Genomic DNA, 27,917 nt, shown 5'->3' on the forward strand with positions numbered 1-27,917 from the left:
TTACATATATTTATTATGCATTTGATTATGGCCTTAACCTTAAAAGTTGTAGATTATCTTGCATAAGTCACTCAAAAAATAGTTAGCCATTCCAAGAATAAAAACTTAGTCAAACGCACTAGGAAAAATGAGAAGTCGTTTCATGTTGATATATTTACTGATAACATTCCCATATTATCAAGCTAAATACACAGAAATGCAAGCGATATTTAGATCTACTACTGATTCCTCCATCACATGGATTAACTGTATAGTAAATTTCAGTACTGCCAGAACAAAACTGATGTGCTTTTAATATTAATAGTTATTTGTTTATTAAATCTAATTTTTATTAATGTTATAAGTAAAAATTTAGTTCCATAATGTTCATATCTATACTGCCAGTAAAAAAAATTTAAAAACATATTTCTAAATAAATGAGTATGAATTTCTTTAGTATTAAAGTGTATATGTTAATGAAATATAAGTTAGACAGCACTGTTTTTATTTTGTCTTGATTTTGTAAATACATTTCTTTTTGTTGATAACCTGCCACACTTTGTTCTGTAATTGTACATACATCAAATTATATTAAAGCACATAGCTAAGTATTATAAGAATAATGCTAACTAGTGTACACCAATAAAAAAGATGGTGGTTTTTTGTTATTGGCATTACACTAATGGCAGTGTTGCTTTAGTATAATGTTGGATAAGTCAAATTCATTGTATATATTATTCTCATTTCATGAAGCAATAAATAGGCCTATTTAACATTACATTTTGTACTTTCTGAGAAAAATAACCACTTAGTAGAATTATGATTAGACGTTCAAAGTAAAAAAGGTAATCTTCTAGACAACTTTTTTTATTTTAAAGTTTAATATATCATCATCTAATGAATAAAATATTCTGATTTTATCTTAATATTAATTTTCTAATCAATCTATGTATTTATTTTATTTTCTAATCTTATCCAGTGGATAAAATTTAATTACATGTTGTTATGTACAATAAGGTAATATTAATATTTAAGTTTACATTCAACTGAATCAGCGGAATTTAAAAACATATCCACATCAAAGACAAAAAAAATTCATTGTAATAAAATTCAGTTAACTTGTTTTCATTGTATCTAAATCCAAACCAACTTCAATTTTTCCACATCTATCTGGATACAGTTTGGAATTCAGAGACTGATTTGAATTTACATAAAAGAGTACATCAATAAATCCTGTAATAAGTTTTTATTAAATAAAAATTAAGTGTTTGTAATACAGGGACCATATAGTAGATAACCTTTTTACCTGATCAGGCATAGAATTTTTCATATGCTACATATTCCATTTTCATATCCCCTGTACAAGCTTCAAGCTTACGAGGTGGTTTCATTATGCAAAAAAAAAATACAAAATGAAGATGGGTTTATGTCTCAGGGAAAAGATTTTATTTAAAATACAAAATCATGAAATAAAAGTACAGTAGTAATAGGAGTAATAAATGAAATAGGGAAAAAGAGTTTATTATTCAAATATTACTGTACGAGAATTATTTTAGTCAGAATAGATTCAGTGAATCTATTCTTGTTGCCCAAGTCTACAAAAATAAAGCAAGTTTATATGTCAACCTTTTTAGCAGATATGAGATGGAAAAGAGTATAAATCTTGCATGAGAGATAGAAAGAGTCTGAAAAGAAGGAATAAATAGATGATCTATCAAATATGACATAAAGAAATGGTAGTGTGTTAGTAATGGAGGAATAAACTACCGTAGGAGCAAAATGACATGAAAAAAATATTTGGAGTATACAAGCTGCCATTAAAATGAAAGAGGAATTAGGATTTCAGAATTTTACACTAGTGTAGATTAGCAGTTGTATTATTATCGGCAAATATTCCAGTAACATACATTACAAAATTTTTCTGTTTAGGTAATAAAATTAAAAAGGAGGTACAAAGTAAGATAAAAAGAAAAACAGATTGGTATGGGTAAGGTTAGAGCTTTCATGTAAAAAAAAGTCTACATACATCAAATATATGAGGGTTATTTTATTCAAGGTCCGATTGGTTGCGAAATAAAAGCCCACGCAAAAATTGGATGAACCTTTGCGCAGGGTCTCTAGTATGTCCTTCAATTATGCCGTGTCACTTCGTTTAATTCGGAAGATCCAGCTAGCACGTAAACATGTCTACAACAATTGCATCTCCTGCCAAGTGTTAAGTGCGTGCGGTAATTCGATTTCTTCAGGCTGAGGGGTGTAATACAGCTGAAATTCATAGATGAATAAGTAATGTGCACCGTGACTTCAATGAGTAACAGCAAAGAGCGACAATGGTGCAGGAACTTTAAAGCAGGACGTGCAGATGTTCATGATGCAGGCGGTCAGGGAAGGAAGGGAGTGTCAACCAATGATCTCGTTGAGCGAGTGGATGAGGCAATTCGAGAAAATCGCCGGTTCACAATTTCTGTATTGAGTGATTCGTTTCCTGAAATTTCAAGGTCAGCTCTCTACACCATGGTGAGTGAGAGACTTCAGTACCGCAAACTGTGTGTGAGATGGGTTCCCAAGATGCTGTCCGACGATCACAAAACAATGAGAATGGACGCCTCCCTAACATTTCTCCAGCACTACCATAATTAAGGAGAAGATATTTTTGAACAAAATTGTCACAGGGGATGAGACATGGATCCATTTCGAAACTGAAGAAACAAAAGAACAATCCAAACAGTGGATGCATTCTCATTCTCCCAGTAAACCAAAGAAGTTCAAGCGAACCTTCTCCAACAGAAAGTGTATGGCTACTGTGTTCTGGGACCAGAATGGAGTTCTCTTGGTGGAATTCATAGAACATAGCACGACCATCACTGCAGCCTCATACTGCGTGACTCTTCAACATCTACGAAGGGCAATTCAGAATAAGCAGAGAGGAATGTTGTCATCAGGCATTGTCTTTCTCCATGACAATGCTCGGCCACACACTGCAGCTGTAACAAAGAACCTACTGCAGCTGTAACAAAGAACCTCCTGCAGCGTTTTCGTTGGGAAGTGTTTGATCACCCACCATACAGCCCGGACTTGGCTCCATCCGATTTTCACCTCTGCTCATATGAAACACTGGCTAGGAGGACAACATTTTGGCACAGACATTGAGCTGCAGACCAGCATAGAAACATGACTGAAAACACAGGCGGCTCCGTTCTATGACAAGGGTATTGGAAAGTTGGTACCATGCTATGACAAATGTCTAAATCGGAGTGACGACTATGTAGAGAAATAGCGTAACTATGTTAGTACTTGTTACAAATAAAAAATTGTTTATTTTCACTTTGATTTTAATTTTGTGACCGATCGGACCTTGAAAAAAAAAATAACCCTCGTACATGTAAGAAATAAAGAAATATTTGTGTGGAATATAACACTTTAGTAGCAAAACGTGAAGTAGGAGAAGCAAATAAAAAAAAATGCAGGTCTTTAAGAAGTGATGTTAACAGGAAATTGTTGAAAATGGGGTAGGTCAGTGAAATATGAAATGAACAGGTTAAGTTGGTTGGGTAAAGAGAGAAGTTTGTGGCTGTATCTTTTTAACAGATAAAGTAGATTTGTCAACCATATATTAAGACATCACATTTAGTTAATTTAATATTAAATTATACTTTCACTTAATTTGTATACAGGTTAAAAACTGTCAAGCCAGTCAGTGATTGGTATAAATTACTCAGATACCTGAAAATGTAGGGTGAAATAATTATTGAAGTTAAACGTTTAACACAAAACATAAAAAGACTTTGATAAAAGATGAAAGCTGGCAAATAATTGAACTCCAAAAAAGTGACCATACTAATCAGTGCCTCTTAAGCTCTTTAAAAATCATTAGTGAAAGTGTAAATGATGAAGTGATATTAGATCCATACTGAAAAATTCCTGAAATGGATTTTGGGGTGTGTTAATCCTTTGCCGACACACAAGCCTTTTCCATCTCTCTCTATCGAATATTGTCTTGTCAAAGATTATAGTGCATGCTTCTCAACAATCCTATCAACCTATTCTTTCCAGACCATCCTTGAGGTCTTGTTCTAAGATAATTACTGTTATTTATAACATGAATATGCCCTACTCTTGTTTACACTTGGTCAGCACACGAACATTTTTATTCTTAAAATCAATAAAATGGCCTGGTTGTTAACAATGTTATATAGCTCATCTTTACTTCTACAGAAAAAAAATTGATATTTTCCTGTATTGTCAAGAGTTTTCTATTAATTTTCCACCTTATATTTCCCTAGATATGTCACTGTGCATTATTACTTTTACTTAATGTTTTTTTCTGCTTCTGTTTAATAGTGTTGTATAATAAACCGGTTGTATAACATTAAAAACTCATTAAAAGTTTGTTATATTAATTTTAAAAAAATATTTTTTAACTAAGAAATGCCTCATGATAATTATTGTTGACTGATTTTTTCATTTTCTGTGATAACCAGGATATCTGGGTAACTAAATTTTTAATAAAATGAAGAATTATTAGAAATCAACTTGATTTTTACTAGAATAGTCATATGTAGTTAATAGTTACTCAAATTATGTTATTAAGAGTTATATGAAAGTGTAACACTGCCTTAGTTTACTCTTTCATACAACTAATACATCTGCCATTATCTTCAGCATTATGGTACCATGTACTTCTCAGAGAGAAAAAGAATTGCCTCATGTACCTTAAATCATGACTTTTTCCACTTTATTAGAGTTGTTTTAGCATTTTTTAGCTATTTGTAGTTGTATTGGTCGGAGGAATTTAACCTTCAAACTACTTACATTTATGTATTGTTTTTTAAAATAAATTTTGTGTAAATAATTTTGAGTTTTTTATATATTTTTTTTTTACAGAAGGCATGTACAACTGGAAAACCCAGTATTATCATTAATCTCTCTTTCAACTTCATCATCAGAAGCCATAGTGGAACTGACTGATGGTCAGTTATATAGATATTCAGCTAAAGGTGATCTGATGAAAATGGATATTAACTTAACTGAGCCTTGCAATGAACTAATTATTTATGATAATAATATTATTGGTCTCAGTGAATTAAAACGTTTATATTACAATGGAAATTTGGTTACAAGTAAAGCCACATCATTTTTTATTATACCTCCATTTATCCTCATTACCACTTCAGAACACACCCTTTTAGTCTACAAAATTGGTGAAGAAAAGGTAAATATTTTTTTATGTTTATTTATATTTATAATATTGCACTTGTAGCTATTGTGTGTTTGTTGTATATTAGTCATTTGAGCAGAGTACTCACAGATATTTTAGTGATTAGTTCTGTAATAGTGAGTAGTTCTGTAATGTATTATTAATATAAAGTAGACATAATTACAATTTTTGTTATGATATTGATAATTGCTATGTCTGTCTGACTGGGTATCTCAACATTTTAATTTTACATGTACATAGTTATTAAATGATATTTAAATGTTTGCAAGTGATGATGCACATAATTCCATTTTTACAAGGGCATCCATAATCTCTGTGAAAAAATATGAATAAGACATTAACTATTATCATGTTTTGTACTTACGTATCATATTGCATGTAGTTTGTAGCCAAACAGTTAGTAGGAGTCAACACAGTCACTATATATATAAACAGCAGTATATTTGTTTAATGATCAAATATTTGTGTTATATAAAGAAAGTGGAACTCTCCCTTGGCCAACAACTCAAGGATTATTTTCAAGAAGTTTTAATATTATCTATAGTAATCCTGTAGTTATGTTTTTTTTCATTTTATAATGTAATTTAAACCTTTATGGTTGTTACAGTATTATTAAACTTAGGATTTTATTGTAGTTTGCTATAAAATTGATTTTTTAAACTGGAAAGATAAATATAATCTAATATATTATCACTAACTTTGGTATAAATAAAAGGTTTTTAAGAAATGTATATATTCTACAGTATATGTTCTCATAGGTTGATCTAGTGTTTGTGGGAATAGTAATAGTTCCTGATTATTGCTGCATTGTCACCAATATTATTCATGTCAGGAATCATATTTAGAAGTCTTGATTTTTTTTTAATTCTGTTAATTTTTTAATAAATTTAATATTTTTTTTATATAAAAGAAGTATTAATTATAAAGATGGATACTGTATTTTGTTTCAGTGTGAACACATTAGTTGTCGTAAATTAGAGCGAGGTTCAAAAATAGTTACAGCTGTTCATGATAATATTATACTTCAGATGCCAAGAGGTAATTTAGAAACAATACAGCCAAGAGCTTTGACATTACATTCTGCTGCTTTCCTCATCAGTAAATGTGAATACAAAAAGTTATTTAGTTTGTTCCGAAAACATAGAATTAATATGAATCTTATTGTTGATCATCAACCTCAAACGTTTTTATTAAATGTATCAAGATTTGTGCATCAAATCAAGGATCCTTCAGATCTGTCACTTTTCCTTTCAGAATTAGCTGACGTGGATGTTACACGTGATATATATAAGGAGTATTACAACCAGGTATTCATAAAATAAATTATGTATCTACACTATTCTTTTTGTTTTTTGTATATAGCTACTGTTTACAATTAAGCTATTGTAATTTTAATTTTAATTTTTACAATACCTATTGAATAACATTTTTGTAATAAAATAATTATTAGTTCTATACATTGAGGCACATTTTCACTTTCTGCAGATCAGGAAATTATTTATATGTATAGTATGGTTGAAAATTATTAACCGAAAACTAAAGGGACAGACAAAATATTGAAATTGGTGATAACTTTGAGTACAGATAGTAATAAATGCTAAAATGGATTTTTTTATGGCTTTTTTTACATAGTCGAGAAAGAAAATTACTGTATTACTTTCAGTCACATTACAGAAGTGGCAGGAGAAAATAAATTTTCTGCATGTTTTGAGGTATGAAGTATACAAAAATGTCATTCACTTAAATTAAGGATTCCTTATATGCCAGGTGGCTGAACCCTCCTCTAACACCCGCCTCTTCCCCTACACCCTCCTCTAACTTTTTTATAATTCACATAACTGAATACAATTTGTACCATTCTTCCTTGCACCAAGGAGCTACTTCAATGAACATTATCACTCTTTTTGATTTGTGGGAGGCAACAACTCAAAAATCTCAAACGACAGCAATGACCGTTGATTTATAATTTTAAAGAGCTCAATGAGACGAGAAGATTAATGCAATTAAAAGTAAATTCTGATCGCCCAATCCAAAATGGCAGCTAACAATTGTTTGATTCAGATAGCTAGAAGTACGGTTGTATGCTCCCCTTTAATTTTTTTTGTTATTTGAGGATCCCCGATTCTCTCATTGGAAATTTTTAATTTGCGATAAGAAAGGCTTACTCAGTAAGCCCCAGTTTAGAGTATTCAGGGGGGGGGGACAGGGGCAGCTCAGAAATGTTAACAGGACATATGGTCACCTGATAAATTGTTTTAAGAGGCTTTGAGTGTCAGGCAAAACGCTATCAAATGAATTATATTCTATTTAAACCAGAATGGTAATTACAAATGTCATTACATTATTAAAAATTAATTGTAAAAATTAATTATTAAAATTTTTCAAATATTTCTTTTAATTAAACTTACAGATTAAAAATTCTAGAAGAATTTTAATTAATTTAAATAAATAACAGTTTATATTTTTTGTTAATAATTAATGTGTAATTAATCGTTTTACTTAAAAAGAGTCCTATAATCATATGAATTAAAAATACTGCCTAATAAAATTATTTCAGTTAAAAAATGTTATTGCTTCTCACCTCATAATTAATTTCAAACCGCCCAACCTGTTCCTCCATGGAGTAATACAGATGCTTATTGAAAATTCTCATTCTCACATTATGAAAAGTTTCTGTTGAAATCTTCCTACATTCTATCTCAATGCATTTCCTTAATTCTTCAAGAAAAGTTGACTGAGAGTTATAAACAGTTGATTTTAAATGCTCCCACTGGAAGAAATCAAGGGGATTAAGCTTATGTAATCTAGCTGATCATTCAGTGCTACCACATTGACATATCCAGTAATTTGGAAACTTCTGGTTGAATGCATTTCTCATATTGCGAGCTTAGTGCACAGGAGCACCATTTTTAACTGATAAAACACATATTTCATGAATAAAGGTATTCCATTTGCTGTCAATCAGATTTTTGAAAGCTGGAATTATCTGTCGTTCAGCAAAGCATAGTACATATCACCATCTAAGTTACCATTAATGGTCCAAGAAGTGTGTCACTTATTATTTCAGCCCATATATTTAACCATTCCTGATGCTGAGTATGACTTTCACAATATCAGTGAGTGTTTTCTTTGAACCAGTACCTACTATTATATCTGTTAACAGCCCTGTATAAAGTAAAAGAGGCTTCATTAGTGAGCAGTACATTGATGTAAGAAATATTTCTTACTGCTAATCTCTCTATAAAAATTTCACTGAGTTCAACCCTCCTGTCAAAATCATTTTCAATAAGTTATTATACTAACGGAATCTAATATGAATGAAATTTTTGTTTTTTTAATACTTTTTGCACTGACCACCTAGGCAAATTATTATTTTGTGCAATCGCTTTTTCTGATTTTAGGTTATTAACAGAAATCTCTATAATATTCCATCTTCAATACCTTCATCTGATTATTAACAGAAATTTCTACTAATATTCCAACTGCAGTAACTTCATCCATACTGAATCAGCCAGGCCTTTTATCATCTAAAACGCTACCAGTGCGTTGAAATTTTTTTATTAAATTTGTAACTGTGATCCTGGTAATTGTATGATTAGGATGTCACACATATTAAATATATTAGCTGTTCCTTTGCATGTTTTTATTTCTTTAAATAAAAATACCACTTCTACACTTTGTAGAATAAAAAAAAAAAAAAAATCACTTCTTATCCAAGAGTATTTTTGTAGTTAATGGTATTTTTTAAGTAATTTTAGAAATCTGATGTGGAAACCATATGACTTCCTTGTATGCCTATTAAATTACATACACATATCCAAAGTTTTTGTATTTTGGGCTTTTGGTTCAGTCAACTGCAATCAAAAGGGGAGGTTCACAACTAAGTGTTAGAAGAGTCCTAAATAAAAATGTTCAGCAATCTACAGCTTTGAGTTATGTGAGATACATACGTACAGCATCATGCTGAAACTAGTCAAAATGGATTCAGAGATGGTCAAAATGGATATTTCTGTTGAAATCTGAAAACCGAATTTTATGCAATTCACAAAATTTTGCGTAATCACTAATCGCTTTTTGTGTAATCGCAATAATAAAAATAAGACTTTTAAATAAGGACTTGTTATTATTATTATTATTATTATTATTATTATTTTAATAAAACAAGACCAGGTTTCTAAGTCTCATTAAACTTTTTTAATCTAAATTGCCTTTTTTTAATTTTGATTTCTTTAATCATTTTTACCTATTTTATTTTTTTTATCTTTATAATTTACACTTTTTAAGCTAACTAAAAAAAATAAAAATAGTAAAAACAAAACTTTATCCAATACTAACATCAATGTAGTTATACTTCAACATGTGTTAGCTGCTTATCACAAAATCAATAATGAATATAAATGTAATTTACCTTTGTTTAATTGTGGATCAGTTGTTGGCATTGCCAACTTATGAAGTAAAACTGATTTCTTAAAAATTTTGTATGAAATAAAATTTTAATGTTAAAAAAATGAGTAAATTAATTATTTAATTATTTTTTAAGTTCAAGATGAAGTTTAATTAAAAGAAGTATTTGAAAAATTTTAATAATTAAGTTTTTTAGCTCTTAATTAACATAATGGCATTTGTGGTTGCCATTTTGATTTACGTATTCAAAATTTAATTTATTTGATACAGTTTTGCTTGTCTTGCAAAGACTTTTTTAAAACAAACTAGCAAATGACCATTTATCCTGTTGAAACATTTTTGAGCTGATGAAGGTTGAATACTCAACCTTGGGACTTGCTGAGTTAGCCTTTCTTATCAGAGAAAATTTCTAAAGAGAGAATTGGGACACCTCAACTTATGAAAAAATTAAAGGGGCGCTTATAACCGTAGTTCTAGCTATCTGAAACAAACACATAGGCCACCATTTTGGATAGGGTAAATAGAATTAAGTTTTAATTGTGTAATTTTTCTCGTCTCATCAAGCTCTTTAAAATAATATATCAAATGACAATTGGTTAAGTTAAAACTTCTTGAGTTGTTCCCTACCCCTGCCGCCCAAAAATTAAAAAGAGTAAAGTATATTGAAGTATCCCCTAAGTACAAGAATGAATACAGCAAACTGCATCCATTATCTCAGTTATTAAAAAAGTTAGAGAGGTGTAAGTTATTTCACCCGATATACGATATATATATATAATTTTCCTATAAAATATTTATATATCAATATTTATATTTTATATATACGTAAGGTTTATATAAAAAATTTTGTGGCTCGAAAATCTTCAAAACTACTAGGTCAATTTCATAGTAATTTAGATATGTTGTAATGTACCTGAAGTTGTACATGTGAAAATTTGATGACTATTGGTTGAATTTTCTTTGAGTTAGGCTTAATTTAAGGTCAAAAGAAAAATTTGAGCTTGTATTAACTTTGTAGTGGTGTATTTTTCATGTATGCTTATGCAGTCAGTCACCAGTGGTTAGTGAATTGAAACTTGATGCTTGTGTGTAGGATCTACTGGTTAATTGAATATATGTAGTGTATTGATCTCTGAAAATTGGTGCATTTCTTACTGCAAAACAGTAAGGGCATTGGAAACGAAAAGTCTGTCTTCTTGCAAAGTTCTGCACAAGAGTTTTTTTTCATGATGATATTAGCATGTAGGCTTAAGGCTGTGCTTGTGGGATATGGAAATGAAACTGTGTAGCTTATAAAAAATACCATGCCGACCAGGATTTAAACTCAGGATCTCTGGATGAAAAGCCGAGATGCTACTACCATTCTGCCACAGAGATCGGTAAATTTATGTTGGTGAGTTTTAAAAATTTTACCCAGATTTTTCATTGGAGAAATTTTGTTAAAATATTTAGAGATTTTTTAACTTGTTTGTGTATGAAATACTGTAAGACAAATGTCAGGTTTGTGGAAAATTTGAATCGTGTGTTCAAAATAATGAAGTTGTGCAATGTGAATATTATTTCATACATGAGCTGCATATAAACTGGTTTTATTACAGCTTTGCTAGGTAGTGCAAGCAGCACTTGTGTAGTCAGCCTTCATCAGTAATCAGCTGATCATCAGAAGCAATCTGGTCATCTTTCAACAGAAAATATGCCTCAGATTGTATCTAAAGTAGGTGAAATTATCCTACAAAACCACAAAGGGAGAACAAATCATAATAGTAAGAGGTTGTAGACCTATCGTATAGTGTTTGTCAGTGGATTGTGTCATAGGAGTTCAACATGGGGTACATACATGCAAAATTTGTTGCAAAGCAGCTCAGCATTGAAAAAAGAATAAGCACTGTTTCAACTTGGCATTTAATTAAAAAACAATGTCCAAAACTAACCGAAGCTTCATGTCCACTATAATTACAGGTGAGGAATCGTAGTTTATGGATAAAATCATAAAACAAAGTTATTGTTATGGAAGAGCTCAGTGTCACCACAACCAAAGAATGTAAGGCAGCGTCAAAGGAACATCAATTCAATCATGATTGGTTTCATGACTGATGGATTTGCATACAAATATTTTTTCTCTCATAAGATAAAATTGTGACTTGATAATTTGGTTGTGACATTCTTCTGAGGTCACTCACAGGGGATGACTGATTAAAACAGCCTGATAAGTAACATTACAAATATTGTTGCATCGTAACAAAAAAGTACATGTTGACATATGTGTAAATTTTCATCATCTGTTGTCAGCAGTCATTCCACTCATGTCTTCCTACGCATCAGATCTCATTCTGTACTTTTTCTGTTTCCAAAGATGAAACTGACCTTAAGGTAAAATATTTTGAGACCATCAAAATATTCTTTTTGCTGAATCACAGAAGATAATGAACACCCTAATGACAGATAACTTCCAGAAGCAATTTGTTCATGGAAAAAAGGAGTAAGATAATGCTATCTGTCGAAAAAGATGGGGTGGAGTCCTCTCCATATTGAATGAAACCAATAATTTTTAAAGTAATTTGTTTAGTTTTTATAGCCACTTTCAGTCATTTTTATTTATGACCTTGTATAAACAGTATATTTGTTAGATATTTCTTTAATAATAGGTTTTTGGATACTAACCACACAATAACATGTATTTTAATTTTTTTCCTCAAATTAGATTGCATGTTAAAAATTAATGGAACATATTAAGGTTCTTAATCATAAAATATCATATTTTTATTAATTTACTCAACAGATATACAACCAGTTACAGAGTTTATTTTTTTATGGTGATGTTGAAATGTTAGAAAAATTCCACGCTCTTTTTGAACATCTAGCTACTAGTTGAAGCCAGCATCCTTACTATTAGTTACTGTCCAGAAACATAACTATGAGCAGTAAATACCAGTTCCATTCATTTGTGAATATCACTGAGAAATAATGATTTATGTAAATTCTTTCCTGAGGAATGCTTATAGTGTATAACCCAGAAATTATTGAGCTAGTAAACGAGGATGCTGGTGTTATTGTTGAAGTATTGAAAATGGATTTGAATTGATAAACATGCCACTAGGAGTGATGAAAAATTGCTGTTTGTTGTAATACAACTAACAGTATCTAAAGTTCATGCTGATTGTATGGAAGTTGTTTCTACTGCAATGTCATAAAATTCTTTAAAAACCCAAACGTAATCAAGAAAAGAAAACTTTTAATGTACTTTATCATACTCTTATTTATGATTGATTGTTTTCTCAATATTTTAATCTGTTTATTATTTATAATTTTGATTTATTATTACTATATTATTATTATTTGATTTATTATTATTAGTTCTTAATTTTTTCAGTTAAAAATAAATAAATAAATGATTAAGATTTTATGATTATTAAATCATCAGTCATTTAAAAAAAAATTTTAATTCAATAATTTATTAATTAAACTTATTACAATTCTTTCTGTTTCGAATTTATGTGTAATACTGGACAATATTTATTATCAAAACTGCGTATTCTAAATATGACAAGGATGATTTCTCATGTAATATATAAGTTTCTTACTAAGGTAAATCCTTATTAAGTAAGGAATAAGGATTTCTTATAACGATATATTATTCTGTGAAATCAGAAAAATTACTTTCTTAAAAAAAATAATTTTGTAAATGACTGGATTATAAATGAATACTTTATGAAAAACAAATAAATATAGCATGCTTAATGCAATTAAAAATATGTTTGTCTGAATTGTAAAAAAAAGAAATATTTAAGTTAATGAGAGTTTACAAAGCTGTTAAAAAAGTAAAATTTTTTAAAACACATCCTGTTGTCATTCAGAAATGTTCAATAGGGCACTCTTTGATATCCTCTAGCATTGAAAGAATTAAGGTCATTGTATACGTTCTGTATGAAGAGCATATAAAATGACTTATTTCCATTGGGAGAAATTATTTAATTTTTTAATTGTTATTAATGTTAATGTAATGTTATTACTTTGTTGTCTAGATTTACATATTTGTTATATAAGGCCATAGGTAGTAGTTGTATTTTATATACATTCTCCCTCTCCATATAACCAAATCCCTTTAAAATTTGTTAATAAATGACATTTCTTTTAGTATGTAAGCAATGTACACTACACTAGGAATGGAATGCAAAGTTGGCAGGAGTCTATTACTCCCTACTTTATCGCAGAACCTGGACAGAGTCCCTTGCTGCTGGATCTTTCTAATCGGGCTTGTTTTTAAAAGGGTTATTTTTTAATCTCGGATCTAATTTTTCAAGTTTTGTCTATTATTATTTTAGTGAATTTAAGACGGATTTAATTGCATTCCAATCCGTTGTTAAACCAGCGTTATCGAACCCATTTCATGGGCCGACCGCGGAAGGCCAGGCTTATAAAGCCTGTCCTCCCGACGTAATTCCCCCTCAGACCGTCCACTGAAGTCCCCTCGGTGCTAACTCTTTAATAGGCTAGCAGGAATACGCCACAACGGGGCACCAGCTATAAGGAGGGAGCAATGTGTCCCCTTTTCCGGAGGAGTCGCAATTGCTGGGTTATTTTATCTTACTGTAAGTTTAACTTACAGATGGTGATACCTATTCGCGATCGCGGTTTTGGGGCGGCGATTTTCTGGAAAGAAGTAAACAGTAATTATTCTTTCCACGTAATTTATTAACCTTCAGACACGCGTGTGTCTGAGAAGGGGTTGGGGGGACCGCGTGGCTGCAGTGAAGAAACCATTTGTTTTTGTGGTGGCTGTTGGCATCTGCAACAAAAGAAGCAGAACACCTACACGAGAAAAAAAAAAAAAAAAAAAAAATTTAATTTTTACTTTCCTTTCGACTGGCAGGATGAGACGGCACGACGCGTCGTTCCACATCCACGTTTCTCCCGTTTCTGAAACTAGAGAAACAGAACAAAACACACGCGAGAAAAAGAAAAAAAAAAAAAAAAAAAAAAAAACCGCGTTTTTTCCCCTTTTTTCCTTCTTTTTTCCTTTTTAGACCGCGTTTTTGTTTTGTGCGCGACTTACCGTATTTGAAGTCTTCAAACTATATAACTCGCGAAAAAAACTATTCACTCGCGACCCCGGAAACGCGTCTGACGCACTATTCCGTTTATGGCTCATGCGATATGGAGGCCCCTAAGCCTGGTTTGTCGATTTTCGGCTACCGCACCGCACCATCACGGTGGTTCGTCCAGTACGGCGTGAGGCCGCTTCCTTACAACTGTCGGAGTTGGGTCCTCTCTGCAGATGTCCCGAAGATGACTGTGTTCGGACACAGCCGCTCTCCCGAACAGTCTGCGCGCCTGCGCCACCCCCACCTCGGACACGGATTGAAATCTCGCATCAGATCGGAGAGTGGCGTTCCTGACGAACCACGGAGCTCCAAAGATTGTCCGCAACGCGATGTTTTGGACGGCCTCGATCTTCTTTTGAAGCGAGGAGCTCAACATTGCCCCCCATGCCGGGTAAGCATATGTTAGAATCGGCAGTACGTACAGCCGAAAAATGAGAAGCTTAGTTGCCAGTGGGTATGGGCTGGCACTGTTCAGCACTGGGTATAGTGAGGCTCTGGCGGCCTTAGCCCTCCGGGTCGCATAATTTACATGTTCGCCGAAGGTAAGCCGCCTGTCCAACACCACCCCCAGGTACTTAACTGTTTTCTCAAAAGGGATTTTCTCCCCTGAGATTTCCAGCTCTCTGGTCGGTTTTCGTGTCTTGCATGTGAACATCACGGCCACCGATTTTTCACCGTTGACCCTGATTCTCCACATGTCGAGCCACGGTTCCACTAAGTCCAGCTGCCTTTGGAGCCTCCGGACCGCGTAATCCACATTTGCGGATTCGTAGAAATATGCCGTGTCGTCTGCGTAAAGGGCCGTTTTGACCCCTTCCGACAGCGGCATATCGTTCACGTACAAAGTGTACAAGAACGGGGAAAGTACTGCTCCTTGGGGAACCCCAGCGGCTATTTCTCTGGTGGAGGAAATCGTTTCCCCTACGCGCACGACAAAATGTCGGTCTAGCAGATATGACCGCATCAGTCTGACATAGCGGTAGGGGATCGCCGATCGCGCTAGCTTATAAAGCAGCCCGCTATGCCAAACTTTGTCAAAGGCCTTGGCCACATCCAAAAAAACGGCTGCAGTCACCCGTTTCCTGTTCAGGCCTCCGACAAGGTCGTCTATTATTTTTACCAGTTGGAGGGTGGTTGAGTGACCCTCCCTGAACCCAAATTGCTCGGGCCGCAATTCTCCCTCCATGTATCGCCTCAGTTTTTCAAGAAAAATCCTCTCGAACAACTTAGACAATACCGGTAACAGGGAGATTGGCCTATAATTCCGTGGGAAAAGTAAACTTTTCCCCGGTTTGGGTAAACATACGACTTTGGCCGTTTTCCAACAATTCGGGAAATATCCAACGTACAAAATGGACGTGAATATCACCGAAATTGCTGTAATCACGGAGGCCGGTATGTTCCGGAATGCACGGGCGCTGATCCCGTCGACACCCGGGGCCTTGTCGGGGCTTGTGGCCTTAATGGCTGCGGAAACTTCCGCTTCAGTGACTTGGTCAATCTCTAGAGGGGCATCCTCCACCTGTGAGAAATAATCTACAAGAAAGGATTCCACCTCGGTTGTGTGCTCGTCGTTCGGGGAGGGAGGGGGGTTTGGAGTGAACTGCTCCTCCAAGGTATCGGCGAATACCTCGGCCCTCTCCGCCTCCGAGTATGCAAGAAAACCTCGCTGCCCCACAACCGGATGGCGAGGCTTCTTCCCTTCTCGCAGTCTCCTGTTCAACCTGAACACCGAGGAGATGTCGTCAGAGACCGAGGCGAGGTATTCGTTCCACGAATCCTCTCGATGGCTTGTCAGCAGTTGTTTTACCCTGTCCGTTTGATTATAAAAGGCCCGCTTATCAGCGGGGGACAGGGTGATTCGATATCTCCTCCTCAGTCGTCGTTTCTCCGTTATGGCTTCGGAGATATGAGGAGGGAGGTCGTTTCGAACAACTGCTCGAGTTTTGGCCGATGAGCTGCCTGCCAGGGCCTCAGTCATTGACGACGTGACGCGCCCGACAGTGTCGTCGATTTCCTCCGGGGTGTTCAGGAGCTCAGGATTTACCGGCCTGTACTCCCGCTGGAGGGTCTCGTAGAACCTTTTCCAGTTGACTGACCTTCGGGGTATAGGCGGGGGATCTCGGCCACCCCCTGCCTGACCTAGTTCCAACAGGACAGGGGAATGGTCCGAGCTGAGGTCTTCTATCGTTTCAATCATGAATGGGAGGGTACCCCCCTTCATGACTGCGATGTCCAGCACGTCAGGCCTAGATCTGCCTGAGCGATGCACGAACGTGGGCACCTCAGGGCCTACGACGACCAAACGGCGGGCTCTCGCCCTTTCGTACAGCAATCTGCCATTCGGATTTGTCAGAATGCTGTTCCATGACACGTGTTTGGCATTGAGGTCGCCCATGAGTATCATGGGCCCATCCCAATTTTCCAGCACGGCATCCAGATCTGCGCCGGTTACCGCGTCGTTCGGCTTGCTATAAGCCGAAACCAGCCGATACACCGTGCCCAGATGCTCCACATGCACACACGTTTGCTCCATCACGTTTGTATGAAGAACAACGCGCGTATGCATGTGGCGTCTGTGGACTAAAACCGCAGTTCCACCAGAGGTGCGAGATCCGGGTCGAACTGGCCTATCCGTCCTATATGTAAAATAGTTCCGAAGGGTCAGTTGCTTGGTTGGGTTCAACCACGTCTCAGACAACAGTATCACGTCTATCAGTAGATCCTCGGCCAGACGGCATAGTTCCTCCGTCCGGCCTACTACTGAGTTGGCGTTCCACTGCAAGAGTCTGAGGGTGGGCCTAACCATACCTGGACAGTACAGCCATGAGGCACTCTATTAAGGACTGAATACAGTCCTTGAGAGATTTTGCCTGGAGCAGGCGTGGCAAAACCATCATGATATGTGGCAGGATATCCTTCACTGTCATCTGCGACAGGAAGTCCATGCCAGTGGTCTCCAACGGGGTAGCCGGTTTCGGATTGCCGCTGGAGGTGCCTTTTGGCGCGGCCGCCCTTTTGGTGGGGCGCGGGGTCACAGGGGCCGCGGTGTTTTTAACAGCCTGCTTGGCCTTCCCAGCCGGAGCAGGCTTTGCCTTTCCCGTCGAGGAAGGCTTGGCCTTCTTCGCCGGGGCCGGCTTTGACGCCGCCTTTTGTTTCACCACCTTCTTGGTGGTCGCCGCCGGTTTTGGCTTGGCGGGTGTTGGGGAGGGTACCTCCCCTTTTTTCACTACCGCCTTGGCCACAGGTGCCGGCACCTCCGGTTTGGGGGCTGATTTTCCCCCACCGGCAACACGGGCCCAGCTGCGGCCGTCAACAGTCGCGGGCTTTTTAATGCCCTTGACCTTATTGACTTGCTCCTTATAATAGGGGCAACCCCGGTAATTAGCCGGATGAGGCCCCTTGCAGTTAACGCATGAGGCTGGTTCCTCACGCGGCTTAACGCATGTGGCAGTGTCGTGGTCCCCACCACACTTGACACATTGCTGGGCCCTCTGGCAGTAATTGGACGAGTGTCCAAATTTCTGGCATCTGTGGCACTGGGGTGGCCCCCCTCGTGACACAAACGCAGTCACTGCGACCTTGCAATAAAAAATACTGCCAAGGTCATAAATGGTCCGGGCCGAAGGGGTCCTCTTAAGGGCCACTAGGCAGGTCGGGGTTTCCCGACCGTCCCTTGTGAGGAGCTTCTTAACCGAAACCACCTCATAGCCAAGGGAGGTCAGTTCCTCCCTTACTTCCTCCGGGGCAGCCCCATAGGGGATTCCCCGTATAACCACCTTCAGCTCCCTGTCCTTCGGGAGCTGAAAGGAGTGAAAGGCGATTCCCTTCGAGTGCAGAAAACTCTGCACCGCCCGGTAATCCGCCTCGCTGCCCAGCTGCAGCCTTATCGAGAGCCCGGTGCTTTTAGCCACCAGGCGCCCCCCGATCCGCGACTTAATGTCGCGCGCTAATGCTGGCCACTCCTTCGGGCAGTCCAGCATTATTGGCGGGATTTTCTCCCGCCTGACGGTAGCAGGCTGTGATGGGGCCCCATCATCAGCCTGCGGGTTGGCGGCTGCTGCAGCCTTGCTGCAGCCCGCTACGGGCTCCGTCTCCATAGGAGGCGCGGAGTCCCGGCGTTTCTGGCGCTTCCTAGCGCCAGACCCGCTTTCCTCTCCACCGACGGACAGTTCCGGGGTGGGAGAACGGGGCGGGGCAGGCCTTACTTTTCCTTCCATTGAGGAAAAATAAAGAATAAAATTTAAAAATTAAAATTAAACTTAATTAAACACTTCTTAATGTACACTTGCTGCAAAATAAAACCACTGACAAGAAAAATCAAAACAAGATATAACCTGTAGACCTAAATAGGTACAGATTATATCAAACAATTTAAAATAAAATTATTTTAAAATCAGCACAATAGTCCTATAATAATAGGCTATTAACTTAATGTGTTCGTAATGACTACAAGAGTTCACTTTACATTATTATAGAAATTTGAATAGAATAGAAATAAAATTAAGAAAAGGATTATCCTTTTCTTAATGTAACTGGCCTGTAATCCAGGTAGCTGGCCGCCCGGCTGATGTCCTAGCAGACCCTTCTCACATTGTCTGGCGACGCAGGTAGAAGAACTGTTGAACACCTGGCTGGACTGGTTACAACTCACAATCACAGAGCACAATAAGACACAACCTTTCACTACAAGAGCCAAGGATGGAATATCACACTACACTAGTGATCCGTATTTGAAAAAATCAATTCAATACTATCAAAAGATCTACGTAACTATCTTTAACAACTTACTTTCATTAAAAACTAATTGTTTTTTTAATTGATTGATTCAGTGACAATTTAAAAATAAAAAATAAAATAATAAGTAAAATAAAATTTTACTCATATTGATTTTATCAAATTCCTTTCATTTAATTTATACAATTAAATATTTTCATCACACGTTTTTTTTCATTTTAAGAGTATGTAAATTCTGTGTTTATTTAAAATTATGTTTGATTCTCTTGTGTAGGTTACATATATACACATATACAAGGGCTAATTTTTAAGTAAGGTCCATTTATTAATACAAACAAAACTAGTAAAAATACTCTAGTAAACTAGTAAACAACATTTTTATCTCACTCTTTACACTTTATGATATTTTTCTACATAGTTACCTTGTTTGCTTAAACATTTATCATAGCGTTTTACTAAATCATTTATGTCTGCTTCATAAAAATCAGCCGCCTGTGAAGACAAACAGTCTTCATCTGTTTTTTCATTTCTTCATTAGTGTCAAACCGCTGAACACCAAGAAACATCTGGTTACAGAACAGGTGGTAATAGTTTTGTGCAAGGTCCGAGCTATATGGTGGGTGGTTCATCTGCTCCCATCCAAAAGATCTGATTAACTCTAGAGTTTAAGCAGCAGAATGAGGTGATGCATTGTCATGCAGCAACAAAACTCCAGATGACAGGCCACATCTAGATATGTGAGATACGTTACTCTCACATATCTGGCGATGAATGTCCGCTGCTGAAACGTTACTTGCAGTCAAAAATTGACTTACAGATTGTATTTCACAATCAGCATGTCGCTCAGTTGTTTAAGACATTTCTACTTTACAACATAAACTATACATAGTGACGCTACGACTGCAAAAGTATCTGCATTTGTGCAAGGCATTTTGAGAACCAGGGCGCATGCATGTTTTGACAGTCATGCAAAATTTACATAGCTACAGCCAGTTGGACCTTACTTAAATAAATAGCCCTTGCGTGTGTGTGTGTGTGTATATATATATATATATATGTATATATTTCATATGTTATATATTTTTTGCTTGTTTTAGGATGATAGGCCTCCCATTATGGATAAAAAAGTAGAAAGGGTTTGTCAAGCTCTCCGTGGTGTTATGATGACTAGTATTGACAATGAAATTGATTACCACAACCCAATAATAACAACTTATGTAAAAACAAGTGATATGAATGAAGCATTAAATTTTGCATCACAGTCAAGTTCTTGTCTTAAACATCTTTTATTTCTTGTTGATGTTGATAAATTATATGATTATGCTCTAGGATTTTATAATCTGGAAATGGCTATGAAAATCGCTGGTGGGTTTCAAGATTACAATCTGTTTGTCTCTTAAAATAACCTTATCTATTAATAATAAAAATCTGATGTTATTTTTTAAATTTTATGTTTTTATTTGTAATTGAGTAATTGTAAGGAATATTTTTAGGCAGCATTAAAATTATAAGTGCAGTATAAATTGTTAATATAGATCCACCATTGGCTACACACAAGGTTAACCTTACATTTTTGTGGTCACCTGGCTTTAGCAAATTCTTATCACAAGAAACAGAATCACTTTACTAATCAATAACCAATCACATGTATTTGACGTAGCCTAGAATTATCCACTATACAGTTAGCCAAGGTCTGGCCTCGAAAAGCCAAATTGAAACATAAAATGACTCAGGTTGTACAGAGTAGAGCTTACTTTGGGTATAAGGTGTAGCCCTACCATCAGTAGTCCAAAAACATCAGTCAACTAAGAGTGAATATGTTTATCTTAATGTGCAGAGTTATCAGTCACGGTGGCACAAGACATTCTAGTTAAATTTTTTATTAAGTAAGTTGTTTAAAAAACATTCATTAAGTATTTTTTTCTGAATTAATTGTTTTATTATGTTAATCATCTATATTATACTAACTTTAGATTCATATAGTTTGATTTATTTGTTTAGTTAACATTCTTGGATAGATGACAAGGAATGATGAAAATTTATTACTTTTTAATTCTCAGGTGTTTTTATCGTGTTATTTTATATCTGCCTTAGTAAACTTATTTTACTATTCATTTATGAGAGTTTGTTTTCAGTTACTGTTCAAAATCTGTAGCTTTTTTAAATTGACATACTTTCAATAGAGTTATTTCATTAGTTCTAAAACCCACATATTCCTGCAGAAACAAATAGTTATTTTTAATTAGGTTTGCATATATTATTGGACTCATTTGTAACAAATTTTAAGTACCACCAACTTCTGTGGTCATTAGCCACTTATAAATGCCAGGAGTTTGCACTGGAACTGCAACTAATGTTTCATTTCATGCCTGGCATGCAGTAGATCAAACATCCACTCATTGTAGATTTTATATCTGATCACCCTAAGCTATAATTTTTGCCATGCTGTATTCATGTTAGGTTATTCAGAAGAGTAAAATGTTTTATTTATGAATATTATATTACAAGTTTTTTTGAATGAAGTTAAGCTTATGAAATAAACTAAAGTATAAACTTTAAAATTGAGCTTTAGAAAGCAATACAATTTTCTTAATTTTTTTTCAGAAAAATCTAAAAAGAATCCTCAGGAATATATTCCTTATCTGAAGAACTTAAAGAAAATGGATCCTGAATATATGAAGTATACAATAGATTGTCAGTTTAAGAAGTATGATTCTGCTTTGAAGAATATTAGCCAAAGTTTGAGTGAAGAACATTTTAAAGAAGCATTATTACTTATTGAAAATCATAAGCTGTATCCATTAGCTTTACAGTTATACAAACCTTATCCAGAAAGGTAATGGCTAGTAGTTCTGTAGTATAAATTTAAAGAAATTGACATTTTTTGCTTGTTTTTTAAATGTAAAATTCTGTAATGATATTGAAATAATTTTGTAGAAAAAGCTTGATGTTATGAATGAAAGAAGTAGTCTTAAAAAAAAGAAAGGCAGAGAGTCAAGTTGAAAGATAGTAAATCTATATATGAGGGAAATTGAAAAGCTTAAATTAATAGATAATTGTAAAAATAAAACAGTATATGAAACCGAAGCAAACTTACTTTGCATATTCATGGTTCCCACAGGCAGGAATAGTCATTAATTTTTAGAAAAAATGAGGAAAAATTGCAAAAGTATTTCAGAAAATTGCATTTTTGTTAGTGAATTAAGTTTAATAATGTTAGTTATTAATATGTATTTTTTAAGTAATGACAAAATATGTTTGATATACTTTCCCGGGGCATTGGGAAGTGGCGATCCCAACGCCCAGCTCATTGCAACTACGTGCATCAAGCAGCCATTAACATGTCCTGCTCTTACTTACAGTCCCTAATTATTCGTTTACATTAAAGGAGGAATATTCCAAATTGCATTTAATATTTTCACTTGTGAAAGTTTAACAAAAAGTTTACATTGAAAAATTTAAAGGTTGTTAACTGTTTTCTTGGAATTCTCACCCGTCATGAATTTTTTTTGTATTTTAGGTAATTAATTGCTTTTAAATGGCATCTAGAAAGAATTTTCAATGATCTTTGGTTATATAAACTTACACCCAGAATTCAGTTGGTTTAGAAGAGGTAGAGATGTATATCATGCTTTTTGTGAAGTGTGTAAAAAACATTTTGGACTGGGTAATAAGGGCTGAAAGCCAGTGACTTTTTATAGTAAAGGAAAGCAACATAATGAAATAATTAAGACAAGGAATTCTCTCAGCCTTCACTGAAAATGTTTTTATCGTCTTGTGGTACGTCAACAGAATAAAACTATGATCAACATTTGTGAAAATGGTGGTTGTGATACATCTGTGTGTTCACAGATGAACACACAGATGTCTCTTATACTAACATTTAATCTCCCTATTAAACCAGAGAAGATTAAAGTGGGTTAGCTGTCGGTTCGGGTATGACCATTGATATCCAACCCACGGCGATGTTTCAGATGCCAATGATATGGTCACACTACAACATCTTGTTTGAAAACGGAGATCTGTGCTCGATGTGCTAAAGAAGGTCACAATGACACTAACTGCGAAGAAGGTGAAAAATGTGCAAACTGCAGTGGTTCACATATAGCCCGCTCCTGAGATTGCCCAACCTTTAAAGAAGAAAAGGCAATTCTCAAAATCTGTACTGAGCAAAAGCTATCATTCCCGGCTGCACGCAGAGAATATAAAAAGATAAATAATTCACGGACCCGGTTAAACCAGATGTATCTTTTGCCACCGCTACAAGTGTTAGTAATCAGCAGTGCGGATCCTGCAATGAACTTAAAAAACTTGTTCAGATGCTTTCTGATCAAATAGCTTCACTTACAGCCACTATTTCAGAGCTGACAAAGATGAATAAAAAGTCTTTCTTCGCAGTTAGTGAGTCCAACAGTGTGATACATACGAAAGTCCCTGTTCCCAAAGTCTTACCGGTATGAGTAGGGACTATCACAGCTGGCAGTAAGCCACCTAATAAGCTCCCCATAAAGGGAACCAACAAATAACCACTCCTTCTGGGATGTCAACTGCAGCATCCCATTCAGATAAATCTCTTCCACCATCACATCATATACTGGAGGATATGGTTGAAGAACCACCCAACCCCAGGGCATCGGAGTTCTTTAAAATACAAAAAAAAAACCGAATCACGTACAACTAATTTTTATATAGTTTCCTAAATTTAATTATTTGTTTTCTTTTTAATATTTATTCATTTTTTTTTTTACACTTATGAACATTATTCAGTGGAATGTTTGAGGCCTTCGGTCCCGCATTGAAGATATTAGAGTACTGGCGCATGCACATGATCCACTAATCATGTGTTTCCAAGAAACTCACCTTCTACAACATGACCCAATAACACTCAGAGGATACTTCTGTGAAAGATACGACTGTCTAGTAGACAGTAGAGAGTGGTGGAGTGGCTATTTTCATGAAGAATGGGGTGTCGGCTACAAGGATTCAACTAACCACTCTCATTCCTGCTGTTGCAGTAAAGGTCTCTCTCCTCTTCAAATTGCATATCTGCAATCTGTATCTCTCACCGAACACTGAGTTCAGTGCTCTAGATGTCTCAAATCTTCTCACTCAAATACCATCTCCATCGTTAATAGTAGGAGACTTCAATGCCCACCATATTTCTTGGGGCTCAACCTTCTGCTCCACTTGAGGAAATATGATAAATAGAGTGAGACAAGACTTGGACCTTTGTCTTCTGAATAATGGATTACACATATTCATGTACTTATCATCTGGTACTGTATCTACCATCGATCTCTCCATATGCTCACCGAATTTACTTCCTCATCTTAATTGGTCTGTTTGTGATGACTTTCACAGTAGTGATCACAGACCAATTATTATTGGTTTTGGTGTAAACTGCAAGATTAAAAGAAGGCCATGGAGATGGATTGTTGAAAAGGCGGATTGGAATGGATACCATAAAGCCTTTCAATCACAGTATGATGATGGTGCGAACATCCTTGACCAATATTCCTCTTTTATGTCCATGATACTTGAGAATGCCAACAGATATATCCCACAAACATCGGGTAATCCTAGACGTCCTTTCATTCCATGGTGGAATGATGATTGCAAATATGCTCTTAGGAATCGACGGCAGGCACTATGCAAATTTAATCGTAGGCCTACAGCTGAACATCTAAATTTATACCACATGGCTAGAGCAGTATGCCGTCGGGTATTCTTGAACGCAAAGAGGTGTTCATGGACGAAATACGTGAACACTATCTTATGCACTACTCCCACGTCTACTGTGTGGAAAAAAATCCATGCAATTTTCTGATTACCGAAACAATCTATTCTCGGTCTTATTGATGAAGGAGAACTCCTTTCATCACCTTCGGCTGTGGCAAATACTCTAGCAAAATCTTTCCGCTCGGTGTCTCTCACTTCATCGTATAATAATGGTTTTCAAAGGTACAAGATACAGATAGAAGTATTATCGTTAAACATTGGTGATTTGGTTAGTGAATTAAATACCCCATTCGTATTTAAGGAATTGTTACGTGCACTTAAAAACTCACATGACACTTCCCCTGGACAGGACAACATTCACCTTGCAATGCTTTCACACCTTACTAATTCGCCACTACAACATCTCTTGAATATTTACAACACTTTATTCTCCAAACAAGTCTTACCACTCAGCTGGTCAGAAGCATTTATTATACCAGTACTAAAACCTGGTACAGACCAAACCAACCCCTCAAGCTACCGCCCTATTTCATTAACAAGCGTTTTGTGTAAAATAATGGAGAGAATGGTAAACTGCAGCCTTACATGGTACTCGGAGAAACATGGCTTTCTATCTCCAGAACAGTGTGGTTTCCAACAAAGACGATCTTGACACTAAATGGTCAATGGAAACAGCCATACAAAACGCTTTCCTCAATTGCCAGCACCTCATCGCTATCTTCTTTGATATAAAAAAGGCGTACGACACAGCCTGGCGACGTGGTATTCTTAACAGCTTCAAAGAATGAGGAATCAAGGGCAATATGCTTGCTTTTATCCGCGGATTCTAAAATCACCGAACGTCTTGTGTTCATGTGGATGATTCCCTCTCAGGTAGTGTCATCTTGGAAAATGGAGTGCCTCAAATTAAGTGCCATCTTATTTTCTGTAGCGATAAACAGTATTATCAATTGTGTGCAGGCTCCTGTCTCATGTTCTCTATTTGTTGACAATTTTGCTATTTACATTGTGAGCCATTCAACACCCACAGCAGAGAGACTACTACAGAACACTATATCTCACCTTCAAGCTTGGTCCAGGATTACTGGTTACACATTTTCACCTGACAAATCAAAATGTGTAGTCTTTTCTCGGCTATGAAACCCTTCTATTCCGCAAGTTTTTCTGAATGGAGAGGTTATTGCTGTATCTCCGTACGTCAATTTTTTAGGTTTATTTTTTGATAGCCGTCTTACTTGGGTCAAACATATAAAACAATTAAAAACAAAATGTTCCAAATTTCTAGATATGATGGGAGTCCTTAGTAACACCAACTGGGGAGCCGATAGGTCACATATGATATCTTTTTACTATTCCTTTGTTTGTTCCCGTTTAGATTATGGTTGTGTCGCCTACTCTTCAGCTCGTCAAACCGTGCTTAAAATGGTGGATGGTGTACATCATGCTTTCCTTCGGCTTGCCACAGGCGCATTTAGGTCAAGTCCTGTTGCAAGCTTACTTGTAGACTGTGGTGAACCATCACTTTGGGATAGACGAGACCAGCTTTTATTATCTTATTTTGCTCATCTTAGAGGACAGCCAAATCAATCGGCTTTTGACTCAGTCTTTAGAAATCCTAATTTAGGACAGTATGAGGACCATCCACGTTGTACTGCACCTGTAAGTGTCCATACCCGATGTCTGCTGCAGCATATAAATGTTGACACACCGTCATTCTTTCCAACGTATCCTTGCTCATATCCTCCGTGGGGAATAAACCTTATAAATTTTACTTTTGACCTTACGACATACAATAAACAATCAACACTACCTATTGTCTTCCAACAAATGTTTCAGTTCTCTCCAAGATTAACCCAGACGCCGTGGTATACACCGATGGATCAAAACAAAACAATACCGTTGGTTATGCATTTGTTGTCAATGAAAGAACTTATATGTTTGGTCTACCCGGTATTACGAGTATGTTTACCGCTGAACTACACGCTATAAATAAGGCTCTAAATATCATTAACCCTAAATATAGAAAAATTCCTATCTGCAGTGACTCGTGTAGTGCTCTCCAGCCTTAAAAAACTTTTATTCTAAACATCCTATCGTCATTAAAGTTAACAACACAATCACTATTTGAATAATCGCAACACAGAAGTAAGTTGTTACATGGCTAGGGATTCCAGGTAATGAACATGCAGATTCCGCTGCCAAGGATGCATGCAATCAACCTTCTTTCACCACCCGAGTTGCTACTTCTGATTTTACTAATTATGTAAAATAATCTTTAAGATCAAGGTGGCGAGGTGACTGGATGGCTACTGTAGATAATAAACTCCGGCAGATTAAAGATTCTGTGTTGCCATGGGACTCCTCATGTAGAAAATCTCGGCGTGAGGAAGTAGTCCTCTGTCGATTGCAGATAGGACACATGAGTACCTGATGACAAGAGGACACGCTCCCCTATGCACACGATGCAACTGCCACATGACTATGCGCCACATACCTGTGGACTGCATATGTTATGCGGCTTTACGTCGTAAATTTAAACTACCGAGAAACATCGTGGTGACTTGTGCAGTGATAAAGAAGTTTTAAACCGAATGTTTCTGTTTTTGCGTAGTGTAGGGTTAACACAAAAAATTTAATTTCTATAGTTCTGTGTTTTGTTTTTGTTATCTGAGTAGAGAGACTTTTACATTCCCTATCGGAATTTGTCAAATTTCCTATATATATTTTTTTTTGTTTTT

At 35.9% G+C, this 27,917-nt stretch overlaps 1 protein-coding gene across 1 annotated transcript in view; it reads left to right on the forward strand.

The window, feature by feature from the left end:
- LOC142321818 (elongator complex protein 1-like) overlaps positions 1 to 27,917 on the forward strand; it is a 101,319-nt gene that overhangs the window by 41,525 nt on the left and 31,877 nt on the right. Inside the window, exons 7-10 of the mRNA XM_075360245.1 lie at positions 4,864 to 5,191; positions 6,148 to 6,504; positions 20,538 to 20,805; positions 22,045 to 22,276. Of these exons, the coding sequence (XP_075216360.1) occupies positions 4,864 to 5,191; positions 6,148 to 6,504; positions 20,538 to 20,805; positions 22,045 to 22,276 (1,185 nt within the window). The remainder of the gene's footprint in view (positions 1 to 4,863; positions 5,192 to 6,147; positions 6,505 to 20,537; positions 20,806 to 22,044; positions 22,277 to 27,917) is intronic.

The sequence above is a fragment of the Lycorma delicatula genome, chromosome 1, assembly GCF_047948215.1.
Source record: "Lycorma delicatula isolate Av1 chromosome 1, ASM4794821v1, whole genome shotgun sequence".
NCBI lineage: Eukaryota > Metazoa > Arthropoda > Insecta > Hemiptera > Fulgoridae > Lycorma > Lycorma delicatula.